This window comes from Aquarana catesbeiana, linkage group LG06 (genome assembly GCF_042186555.1).
Source record: "Aquarana catesbeiana isolate 2022-GZ linkage group LG06, ASM4218655v1, whole genome shotgun sequence".
In the NCBI taxonomy this organism is placed as follows: domain Eukaryota; kingdom Metazoa; phylum Chordata; class Amphibia; order Anura; family Ranidae; genus Aquarana; species Aquarana catesbeiana.
In genome coordinates, this window is record NC_133329.1 from 78,714,800 (window position 1) to 78,728,156 (window position 13,357).

The 13,357-nt window shown below is 44.9% G+C and overlaps 1 protein-coding gene across 2 annotated transcripts in view; it reads right to left on the reverse strand.

The window, feature by feature from the left end:
* STUB1 (STIP1 homology and U-box containing protein 1) overlaps positions 1 to 12,724 on the reverse strand; it is a 36,395-nt gene extending 23,671 nt beyond the window's left edge. The window contains exons 1-4 of one of the 2 annotated variants that reach the window (XM_073636283.1): positions 12,473 to 12,724; positions 3,014 to 3,275; positions 2,496 to 2,543; positions 1,172 to 1,370 (exon numbers count right to left, since the gene is read on the reverse strand). In XM_073636283.1, coding sequence (XP_073492384.1) covers positions 1,172 to 1,370; positions 2,496 to 2,543; positions 3,014 to 3,196 — 430 coding nt within the window. In that variant the 5' untranslated portion in view covers positions 3,197 to 3,275; positions 12,473 to 12,724. The remainder of the gene's footprint in view (positions 1 to 1,171; positions 1,371 to 2,495; positions 2,544 to 3,013; positions 3,276 to 12,472) is intronic. The other variant, XM_073636284.1, reaches the window with a different exon arrangement.
* Between the last annotated feature and the right edge of the window lie 633 nt (positions 12,725 to 13,357).

Sequence of the window (13,357 nt, forward strand, 5' to 3'; positions counted from 1 at the left end):
TTCCCTACAGTAAAACAAATGTCAACAGGCCCTAAAACATGGCATCTAAGTAAATTGGAATATAAAAAAATAAATAAAAAAGAAAAGACAGATCAGGATTCTAAATAAATCCTTGACAGCAGTAGCGCATAAGAAATTCTAACAGCTTTACCAACTATTTCTTTTAAGGAAAAGTGTATTGATCCATTGCATGCATTGATCTTTTTTGCTTTCTTCCCCTGACCCCCTCCTCCCACCCCACAGATGCATACTATCCAAAGTCCACGGTTCCATGCGTTGTCTTTATCCAGCACCACAAGTGTTCATTGTTCTTGCCATGCCAGCAAAGTAGTACCCCAGACTCCTATAGGGCTGTGCGGCTGAGATTGGCTGCTGTCAATCAAAGTTTGTTAGCCAATCAGGAGAGAGAGAGGGTGGGGCCAAACAGGGGCTCCGTGTCTGAATGGACACAGGGAGCTGAGACTTGACTCGGGTGCCCCCATAGCAAGCTGCTTGCTGTGGGGGCACTCGATAGGAGGGAAGAGCCAGGAGAGCCGAAGAGGAACCCGAGAAGAAGAGGAGCACCTGGGCTGCCCTGTGCAAAACCAACTGCACAGAGCGGGTAAGTGTGACATGTTTGTTATTTTTAGAGAAAAAAAGAGACTTTACAATCACTTTAATATGCACTACTGTTTGGTGACATGTTCCCAAGTTATCTAAGAATCTGGGGCATTTAAAAGAGAAGTGCAGCTTTGGAGAATAAAACTCCGTACTGCCCCCACCCTCATGCTTCTCTGCAAAACTTTAGTATAAATAGAAGATCCCAGACCAGGCTTAGCCCTCCTGAATTCCCACTCAGCTGTGCTGGTTAAAACTGAAAGCTGGCATTCCTGCTGTACTGGGCAGCATTGCTATTTATAAGATGTGCAAGGGGAGACACATGGGGCTGTATGCTCTGAAAGCGCATTTAACCTTCAAAATCTGGAGAAATGTGATAAATTGGAAATTAAGCATAAATCTAAACAAAACATGTCAGCATTTTTTTTTCCCTTTTAACATGCTCACAAAAATCTGACGTGTACTTTGGCATCCAAGAACTATTCTTGCAACATCGCCTCTCCGGCTGTTTACTCATACTTGCATGTCAGGTCTTGTAACAGCTTGTAAAAGGAGAGGCCCGGTATAGACTTACCCCTCTGCAGATTGGCGATGGCCTCATCATAGTTCTCCATTTCCATCTGGCACTGCCCCAGGAAGAAGTGAGCCTTCACAGATTGGCAGTCCAGCTCCAGAGCATGCTTGCAGTCTGCCAGGGCCTTGTCCAGCTGCTGCATCTTCAGGTAGCACAGAGCGCGGTTGGTGTAGTACACAGCGATGGAGGGGTTGCGGGTCTGCATAGGAAAAAGGAAAAACTCAATAAACACCGACAGGTAGCAGCAAATCAACTGAACAAAGCACCACTGCTGCTTCATACTGGATGGTCTTCATCAGTGCCATGAATGAGAAGCACTGTTTCTATGGAGCAGTGCTGTGTTCACATAATGCAATGATACAAATGGAAGCAGCAATAAGCAATTTGCAATATTTGCCCTATTATATTTAATATAGTATTATATTTGTAATATAAAAACCTCTATAGAACTGGGCTGTACCTGCACAATAAGCCTGTGGATGCACAGTTGGCCAATGGGCCACAAAAATGATTTGCAGAGCTCTGGCTAATATTAATGCGATTCTTTTATTCTTTAAAGATGATGAACATGTGCTACTTACCTTCTCCATGCAGTGGTTTTGCTAAGAGCAGCACCAATCCCCTCTCTTCTCTGGTCCCCTGCCGGTGCTCTGAGCCCATCCCCCTTGCCGAGTGTGCCCATAACAGCTGCTTGCACTGGGGGGCACTCATGCGTGCTTGTTCCTGAGCCAGATCAGAGTGTCAACTGACACAGAGCGTGGCTCGGCCCCACCCACTACTCCCTCCTCACCGGCTGTGATTGACAGAAGCCAATGGCTCCAACTGCTGCCTCTCTGTCCAATGAGGAGGGAGAGCGCAGAGAGAGCTGCTGCTCTTGTGCACATCGCTGGATCAAGATGAGGTTCAGGTAGGTATTTGGGGGGGGGGGGGGGGAGCTATATGCATAAGGTTTTTATGCATATAAAGCTGCTTGCTGTGGGGGCACTGGACAGGAGGGAGGGGCCAGGAGCTCCTGCGAGGGACCCGAGAAGAGGAAGATCTGGGCTGCTCTGTGCAAATCCATTGCACAGAGGAGGTAAAGTATAACATGTTTGTTATTGTTAAAGAAAAAAAAAAAAAAAAAAAAATATATATATATATCGAGACTTTACAATCACTTTAATTTGCAGACTCATTAACATGGCTTTGTGAAGTGCTGCATCAAAAAAAAAAAGTAAACGTACATCTGCCTGTTCTGGTGCATTGGCAGACCATTCAAAATGAATAGGCTGCCTTGATGCATCCCTCACTAATGAGCAACATAACAGGCTATAATGCATCGCACCTCAGACAGGTCCGATTGGGCCCTTGTAAGTCTCGTCCCTCCTGCAGCCTGTGAATAGACAGTAAAAAAAAAAGAAAGCAAATTAATGAGTAGGACCGTCTTACACTGCTCTCTCCTCCTATCAGCAAGTCCCCTGTTAGCACATGAGTACAACTGATTGACCTCTTGCACTGCTTCTCCCTTTCCCAGTCTGAGCTCTGCTGTACAGAAAAGACTGGTAAAAAAATCTAATTCTGAAACTGCTTGTAATATTAAAAAAAAAAAAAAAAAAACTAATAGTAATGATGTATTATATTAAAAAGCTGCATTATTTTCTATCTGCTCGGAGTGCATTGTTGGGTTTAATGTACTATATATATATTTATATATGTAGTTATATATATGGTAAGGTTGAATAAAGACACCAGTCAACCTGTGTGGGTTTGTGTGTTAATACCATTTCCCATATCCCTGTATATTGCATTTGTTAAGATGCCCATCTAAGAGATTTATAGAAATGGAAGGTTGTGTATACTTACGATGGCTTTGCTGTAACAGGAAACAGCTTCTTGATACTTGCGAGCGACAAACAGCCGGTTGCCCTGCTCCTTCATCTCCTGGGCGCTGGCGCTTTTCTCCGGGCTTCCGCCAATGCCGCCTTGACCCCCGCTGACACCCGACGGGCGTCCTCCGCCGCTACCACTGTCCTCCTTCCCTTTCATCGCGGGGCCTCCGGGGGTCACCCCTCCAAACCTCGGGATGCTTGGTGCCACCCCCAATTTCACAGCTCACAAGGGACCCCTGTTGGTGAAAGTGGTCTGTTTACATCAGTCTGAATTCGATTTTTTATTTTATTTTCTACCATTAAAGAATGTGTATTCATAAGAGAACTGATACTTTAGAGAGTCTATTAACCTAAAACGCATCAACATATCACACAAAGAAAGAATCAGACCAAATGCAATAAAATAGAAGTCAGAAGAAAGTATATGAATACCCCAAAAACCATAAAACTAGGACTGCGCTGGCTGCTTCAAGACACAAATATTTCTATGATGATAACCATTTCCTATATGTCTGTCTGTTAGGCTCATTCACATTAGCACAGCGGCCAGAGGTGTACACGTTCTGCTAAGAATTAGCAGGCCTGGTGCTTTCAGTGGACATAATGCCCGCCAAACGGGACCCATTCTAGTGGATGAAGCCGCGGTGCGCTAGTGTAGGGTTCAAGCTCACCTTTCAAAAAAAAAAGCAAAGATTTTGCTATAATATTATATATATATATGCACATTTGTTTATTTATTTACCTGGAGCCTGCAGAGCATTGCACTCCCAATCAGCAGATCGTGGGTGCAATGTAAGGCTCCAGCTTTGTGCTCATATCCTCATTAGGGCTTTCGGTTACAAAGCTAGGAAAAGACTGAATGAACTACTCAGCACGCTCGCAGCCCATTCAAACTAAAAAGTAGCGGTGAAAGACGGCACTTGTATTTTTTTTCCATTCACAGAATCTGTAAATGAATGAGGCAGCTGTGTGTGAATTGATTCCAGCAGCTACAAGCATCATCCAGATACCTTTTTTAGCCAGGGATTCCCTACAGTGTAAAAGCCGTCCTAGCTGCTGATTAGCTGCTGGATTGCTCTTACAGGTAGTGGGAGGGGATGTCCCCCCCCCCTCATTCCTGCTGCACATCGGCACCTCTCCGGGCTCTCCCGTGCAATCAGAAAGTCGGAGATCCGATCCGCCAGCTGTGTGGGTTACCAGAGAGCTGGCCAAGCACCAGATGGTCCCCGGCCATCTCTATGATCCTGGGAGGCCGGAAGCGATGTCATGATGTCACTTCCAGCTCTGGCAGATGCAAACACTGCCGGCGTTCCGTCAGATCAGGCGACCCGTCAGAATTGGTAATGGAAGTGACGTTCCGTCGCTGCCATCTTGCTACACCCTGCACTCCTTCACAGTAACGATACACGGAGAAGGGGGCAAGGTGGAGATCTTGTTACACCCACTGGAGTTTTGCACTTCACAGATATTTTTAATAGGAAACGGAGCATATATTGTGAAATAAAGTGTTTGGAAACCCATCGGACTACACGTTGAATTATAAGAGTTATGCAGGACTTGGGTGCGCGCCCGCACGGGTGTCCGCCAAGGAGAGAGCTTCTCCGACGTGGACACTCGATGCGGGGAGGAGCCAGGAGCGTCGCCAGGGGACCCCAGAAGAGGAGGACCGGGGCCACTCTGTGCAAGACGAACTGCACAGTGGAGGTAAGTATGACGTTTGTTATTTATTTTTTTAATTTTTTTAAAACAAAGCTTTACAATCCCTTTAAGAAAAATTCCTACAATTATTTGTGGTCAATGGCACTTTAAAACCCCACCACCTTAAAAAAAATATCCCATTATCATTGGTGTTAACAGTGTCCCTTTAAGACACCCCCCCTCCTTTCATTCAACACACAATCAGCCAATTCTCCTTCCTGCTGTATTTACAAACATTCAGTCTATTCACAACACAGGAAGTTACAACTTCCTCCACGGGCTGAATGTTTGTAAACACTCCCAATGGCTGTGATTGGTTCACAGCATTCACAAGGTAAACAGGCACTCTGATTGACTCTGTACATCGTGACTTAGACCCCTTTCACACTGGGGTGGTGCGGGCGTTATCGGTAAAGAGCCGCTACTTTTATTGGTGCTATTCGGCCGCATTTAATCCCCACTAGCGGCCGAAGAAAGGGTCAATAGCGCCCGTGTTGCGCTGGGCAGGGACGGTGGAGGAGCGATGTATACACCACCCCCAAAGATGCTGCTTGCAGGACTTTTTTCCCGTCCCGCAAATGCACCGCCCCGGTGTGAAAGCACTCAGGCTTTCACACTGGGGAGGCTTGAGAGGTGCTTTTCAGGTGATATTACGCCTGAAAAGTGCCTCAGTGTGAAAGGGGTCTTAGGCTCTGATCACATCAGTGCCCAGTGCGAGACTGCATGTGATTTGCATCGAATTCCATGTCTGTGTGATGCGAATTCAGACATACAGATTGTATGGCTAGATTCGCATTACACTCAGACCATGCAGGACCCTTTTTTTGGTCCGCACCAAAATCGGATTGCATGGGTGTGAAGACCGATTCATGGCCGAATTGTCAGTTCGCAATATGTGAACCGATCTGGGGGTGTCATTAACTTACTATTGACACTTCCAGCGGTTCGCACAAAGCCGCGTGAACTGCCTTGCGAGTCAGGTGCGATGCGGGAACCCGCAGTGGATTCGCAGCATTCCCACATCGCACCTATGTGAACCGATCCTGCGGCTGGGTTCACACTTACGCGATGCCAGACATTGCAAGGGATTTGCAACACATTGCTGTACACATCAAATGCGAGGTCTGTGCGGTGCGAATTCAGCCAGTTTGTATGGCTGAAATCGCATTCACACCAAAATGGGACAGAACCCTTTTTTTTGGACTGCACTGGAATCGGATTGCATGGGTGTTCAGACCCAAGCGATCCGATTTCACAGTTCGTTTTGCGATCTGGGGGTGTCATTAACTTTAACCTCAAGATTACACAGGCATTGCTTCAAGTCGTGCCAAAAGTGTGAAAGGGGCCTTAGAAACAACATTCCACTGCACAGAGCAGGCAAGTCTAACATTTATAGCACAGTAGTGCCTGAGCTGTGCTCTCCGCAGTCGGTCTCACCCGCTGTCTTCTTTCCTCTGAGCCAGCATTTCCACTAAAGGCACCCGGCTGTGACAGCTTGTGGCTTCACAGCCGGGTGCCCACTGTCCATGCGCGAGTAGCTCTGCACATCGTGAATGGTGGATGCAGTGGGGGGAGATTGAGAAGAACTTCCGCTTCCGATCACCTAGGCAGTCTGAGCGGAAGTGGGATCGAGTACCTGTCAAAATCAAATACCCGCTCCTTAAAGTGGAGTTCCACCCAAAAATGGAACTTCCACTTTTTGGATTCCTCCCCCCCTCCGGTGTCACATTTGGCACCTTTCAGGGGGAGGGGGGAGCAGATATCTGTCTAATACAGGTATTTCCTCCCACTTCCTGGCATACGCCACTTCCGCGCCTACTCTGTCCTCCCCCCGCTGTCTTCTGGGAGACACACAGGTCCCAGGAGACAGCAGGGACCAGAGAGGACGCGCATGCGCAGTAGGGAACCAGGAAGTAAAACCTTACCGAGGATGGCAGCAGCCGAGAGCCAATGGATGGATCGGCTTCGGCTGCCGATATCGCGGGCTCAGTGGACAGGTAAGTGTCCATATATTAAAAGTCAGCAGCTACAGTCTTTGTAGCTGCTGGCTTTTCATATTTTTTTTTCAGTGGACCTCCGCTTTATAAGTGCCAATTCTTCAAAAGGAGCGGGGAGACGAGTCCTTAAAGCGAAACTTCCCCCTTTGGGTGGGGCTCCGCTTTAAGTAAACCCTATTAGTACAGGATTGCTACTAGGGGAGTCGCTCTTAGTACCCAAGCTCCCTATAGTAATGTAAAATGAAATATTGACATAAATCTACAATAAAAAGTGCTGCTATCCACAATACAATAATGTAAGATCGAATACATCTACAGTAAGGAATGCCGCTATTACCAACAACCAATAATGTAACATACAGTGCTGTACTTTTTCGCATAAAGCCAGGCAGGTTTGGACAGCTTTTTTGCCTTAATAAATGAAACCATCATTTAAAAACTGCATTTTGCATTTACTCGGGTTATCTTGGTGTAATAGTAAAATTTGATGATCTGAGTCATTTAAGTGTGACAGATATGCAAAAAAAAAAAAAAAAAAAAACAAATCAGAAAGGGGGCAAATACTTTTTCACAGCATAGATATAAATTCTATTTATCTTAACCAATGGATAGTAAATGTAAGCACCTGCAGGTAGTTATAGTATTTAGTTAATATAGAGGGTCCTTGTACTGTCTATTATAGTGCAGATTGTCCTGACAAATGATAGATATATATTGTCTATTATAGACAGCCCACTTACTAGAATATAGATATAATATACTAGGTAGGTCTACACTAAAGAAATGCCAGCCAACGTTTCAATCACAGCTAGTAATGTAAACTGTAATATTTATATACTAGATTAACACCCTCAATCCCCCCCCCCCCCCACCATTACAATAACATAATACTTTTATTTTGTTGTATACCCAATTAGTATAAGTACCAAACACCTTCTACCAATATATATATATATATATATATATATATATATATATATATATATATATATACACACACACACACACACACACACACACACATATATATATACACATACACACACAAATACATTATATATATATATATATATATATATATATACATATACACACACACACACACACACACACACACACACACACACACACACACACACACACACACACACACATATATATATATATATACACATATATACACACACACACACATACATATATACATATATATATATATATATATATATATATATATATATATATATATATATATATATACACACACACACACACTGAATTTCCATTACCACCCTGGTACTGTAACTAAAGTGAAATGCAATAAATAATTTCTATACCAGAATTAGTATCCCAGCACCCCCTTGTAATATTTATATATTCCTAATATTTTATTTATTATTGGTACACACCAATGAAATAAAAATAGTTATTGAATGCTTTTCAGCCTCTAGTAATATAAAAGATAGTAAATAGAAGTATCTGTAAGCACTCTGTATTAGTACCGGCACCCCTTACAGCTTCCAATACCAGTATTTATCACCATGGGGATTTGCTGTCAGTACCGCCTGATCTTGTAGTAATGTTTATACCGATAGTGAATTTGCTTGTATTTTCATTAAAGGACAGTAATATAAATATCTCTTGGCATTTTGTATTAGTACTGCCATATCTTACTGAAATAAATAACTGCAAATTATATTTATCCCCAGTGATTTAGCATCAGTGACCCCCCCCCCCCCCCCCATAGTAATGTAATACGGAGGAAAGTATATCTACACAGAATTACTATTAGTACTCCCAGATCCTGCAGAAAATATAGATATTTAACCAGCAATGTAAGAGACAATACTAGAAAAATCTCTCTGTATTCTGTATTGGCACCTCAATGAAATGACCGCAACTACCAGATTCATCACCAGAGATATCCTGCCAGTCCCCCCCCCCCACATCCTAATCCCATATGTACCCGGTGTTACCCTCAGTAATAATCTGATATGTACCCTGTGTTACCCTCAGTAATAATCTGATATGTACCCGGTGTTACCCTCAGTAATAATCTGATATGTACCCGGTGTTACCCTCAGTAATAATCTGATATGTACCCGGTGTTACCCTCAGTAATAATCTGATATGTACCCGGTGTTACCCTCAGTAATAATCTGATATGTACCCGGTGTTACCCTCAGTAATAATCTGATATGTACCCGGTGTTACCCTCAGTAATAATCTGATATGTACCCGGTGTTACCCTCCGTAATAATCTGATATGTACCCGGTGTTACCCTCAGTAATAATCTGATATGTACCCGGTGTTACCCTCCGTAATAATCTGATATGTACCCGGTGTTACCCTCAGTAATAATCTGATAAGTACCCGGTGTTACCCTCAGTAATAATCTGATAAGTACCCGGTGTTACCCTCAGTAATAATCTGATATGTACCCGGTATTAGTCTCAGTAATAATCGAATATGTACCCTGTATTCGTCTCAGTAATAATCTAATATGTACCCGGTGTTACCCTCAGTAATAATCTGATATCAACATGTACCTTGTGTAAGTTTTAGCCCCCCTAGTAATATATGTACCCAGTGTTACTCTCAGTGATAATTATATACGTACCTTTTTATTAGTCTCGGCCCTCTCTAGTACTAATTCTACATGCACCCTGTGTTAGACTAAGTAATAATTCTAGGTATTCTGTGTTACTTTCAGTCCCCACTAGTAATAACGTCTATCAATAATTAGATATGTACTTTGTGGTACTTTAAGTAATACTTCTAGCTCTGTTACTGTTAGTGACAATTTGATATGCATCCTGTGTTACTTTCAGTGATCATTTTAGGTACTCTGTTTCTCTATATGTACCCAGTGTTAGTCTCAGACCTCCCTAGTAACAATTCTTTATGTACCCCAATTCAAGAAAAATTAGATATGTACCTTGTGTTAGTCTCTGTAATAATTCTAGGTACCCTGCGTTACTCAGCCCCCTCTGGTAACAAATACATCGACAATGTGCTTAGGCTGATAACACACAATTCTAATTTCTCGCATCCTCACCAAACACACCCATTAAATATTCACAGTGCTGGAGGAATAAGTAAGTGAACCCGTGGAGTTAATAGCTGGCTGAACCTCCTTTGGCAGCAATGACTTGTAACCACTGTCAGTAGCTCTGGGTCAGACCGGCACATTATTCAGGAGGAATTTTTGACCATTCTTCTTTACAAACCTGCTTCAGGTCAGACCCATTTGTAGGATATCATGTGCGATGTAATTCCACAACATCTCTATGGGATTAAGGTCTGGGCTCTGACTGGGCCACTCCATTTTCTTTTTCTGAAGCCAGTCTGTGGTGGATTTACTTTGATGCTTTGAATCACTGTCCTGCTGCATCATCCAACTTCTACTAAGTTCCAGCTGGCAGACAGCCATCCTGACATCATCCTGTTTGACATTTTGGTTTCCCTTGATGGCAAGTAGACCAGGCCCTGAGAAAGCGAAGCAATCCCAAATCATGATCTTTCCTCCACCATACCTCACAGTTGAGTTGACGTTTTGATGTTCCCTCCACTATACTTATATTGTAAAGCGCTGCGTAAACTGTTGGCGCTATATAAATCCTGAATAATAATAATAATAATAATAATATACTTAAGATTGCCACCTCATCTCTTTAAAGCCGAACACATAATAAATTACACGGGTTCTGTGGCCGATTAAGGTGCTAATTAAACTCATTTGGTGCCTTATCTGCATTAAATTAGCCTCAGAACCCGAGCAATTCATAGGTGTTCTAGTTTAAAGGGATGAGGTGGTAACTCAAACCATACTTCACAGTTGGATTAAGGTTTTGATGTTCCCTCCACCATACTTCGCAGTTGGGTTGATGTTTGCTCCGCTATATGTCGCAGTTGGGTTGATGTTTTGATGTTCGCTCCGCCATACGTCGCAGTTGGGTTCATGTTCGCTCCGCCATACGTCGCAGTTGGGTTCATGTTCGCTCCGCCATACGTCGCAGTTGGGTTCATGTTCGCTCCGCCATACGTCGCAGTTGGGTTCATGTTCGCTCCGCCATACGTCGCAGTTGGGTTCGTGTTCGCTCCGCCATACGTCGCAGTTGGGTTCGTGTTCGCTCCACTATACGTCGCAGTTGGGTTCATGTTCGCTCGCCATACGTCGCAGTTGGGTTCATGTTCGCTCGCCATACGTCGCAGTTGGGTTCATGTTCGCTCGCCATACGTCGCAGTTGGGTTCATGTTCGCTCGCCATACGTCGCAGTTGGGTTCATGTTCGCTCGCCATACGTCACAGTCGGGTTCATGTTCGCTCCGCCATACGTCACAGTCGGGTTGATGTCCGCTCCACCATGCTTCCCAGTTGGGTTGATGTCCGCTCCACCATACTTCCCAGTTGGGTTGATGTCCGCTCCACCATACTTCCCAGTTGGGTTGATGTCCGCTCCACCATACTTCCCAGTTGGGTTGATGTCCGCTCCACCATACTTCCCAGTTGGGTTGATGTCCGCTCCACCATACTTCCCAGTTGGGTTGATGTCCGCTCCACCATACTTCCCAGTTGGGTTGATGTCCGCTCCACCATACTTCCCAGTTGGGTTGATGTCCGCTCCACCATACTTCCCAGTTGGGTTGATGTCCGCTCCACCATACTTCCCAATTGGGTTGATGTCCGCTCCACCATACTTCCCAGTTGGGTTGATGTCCGCTCCACCATACTTCCCAATTGGGTTGATGTCCGCTCCACCATACTTCCCAGTTGGGTTGATGTCCGCTCCACCATACTTCCCAATTGGGTTGATGTCCGCTCCACCATACTTCCCAGTTGGGTTGATGTCCGCTCCACCATACTTCCCAGTTGGGTTGATGTCCGCTCCACCATACTTCCCAGTTGGGTTGATGTTCGCTCCACCATACTTCCTAGCTGGGTTGATGTTCGCTCCACCACACGTCACACTTGGGTTGATGTTCGCTCCACCATACTTCCCAGTTGAGTTGAGGTTCGCTTCACCATACTTCCCAGTTGGGTTGATGGTGGTAAGCTGTGTTCTTTCTGCACCATACATAGTGCTGAGTTTTCTTCCCAAACAATTAAACTTTGGTTTCATCAGTCCACAGAACATTTTCCCGATAGTGTTGCGGTTCACCAAGGTGCTCTTTGGAAATCTCCAGGCATGCAGCAATTTTTTTTGTTGGGCTTCCTCCGTGGTATTTTGCCATGGACGCCCTGCCTGTCCAAAGACTTACGTACGGTAGACTTGTGAACGGGGGATGTTGCCAGCTCCAGTGAGGTCCTCAAGTCTTTAGCTGTTCTTTGTGGGTTCTTCTTTACCTGGTCGAAGATTCTGTGATGTGCCTTGGAAGCCACAGTACTAAACTCTCTGTTTATAGAAAATGTACTGACTGCTGGATACCTAAACACTTTTGAGATTACTTTGTATCCCTTTCCAGCCGTATGCAGATCATCGTATGTCTTCAGAGAGGTTTCTTATGGTGAGGCGTGGCTCACATCAGCTAATGCTTCTTATGAACAGCAATCTTAAAATGTCTGAGTGTCTTTTATTAATCAAAGACATAAGAAGTGAGAAGTGTGTGTTATCAGGATAAGCACATTGTGTTTGTTCATTGCTGTCACTGTAGATGAGGATCAGATGACATTATATATTTCTATATTCAGTGAATGAGCCCCCCCACACAGAGATCCCCCATCACACATACATTACCTCAGGGTCTGCACAGTGCTGTCTGGGGCCCTATAGGAGACGTTATAGAGGGGCCCAGCGTTGCTATGGTAACGCCCCCTGTCCTATGGAGTCCCCCGGCTTCCAGCCATAGGGCCACAGCGGGACACACGCAGCCTCTTTCCCCTCCCTCAGGCCAGCTCCGGCCCGCACAGACCTCTGATACAGCCAGCAGCCAGTCCCAACCGGAACTTCCGGCCCGTCTCCTCCGTCCTGTCACAGAACTCCCTTGGCAGGCCGAGCTCCCAGCAAGTTTTCACGGATGTCTTCATTTTTCGGAGGCGCGGAAGACATTTTGTCGGAGGTTAGTTGGCTGCAAGTCTAAGGCGGGCGACGTCACCATCATGGTGCGTTCGTGGAGACAGAGATTGTGGGAAGGTTTGATCTCTCGTGCCTGGAGCGCTGCTGGGAGATGATTGGCTGGATTTCAGATGGGAGGGGGCGCTCTAAGCCAATGGAACAGCTGCTAGGGGTGGAACGCAAACCAGCGGTGAGACGCACACGTGATCCGAGAAAAGGCACCGCGCTCTCTGCGAACTTGGGATTGGCAAGTATTAGAGCGCATTGCTTATAGCTGGAAGGACATGTTATCCTGTATGGCAGGCAGATAGAAAACAGTCATTCCAATGAGGGCAGCTATGAGTTCATTAACTAAATAAGGAAATGCATTTTAAATGCAACTAGCTGAAGTTTAATCTGCTTATCATGTGCTTTCCCTGGTGCCCCTCCTCCCCTATGATCATACTAATGGCATGATTACATAAAACAATTCTGTCTTCATTACATTCCTTATGTTAGTCCCAGTGACATCATCACTGAGTCTCTGTGCTTCTCTATGCAAGGTACCAAGAAGTCATGGTGTCATTA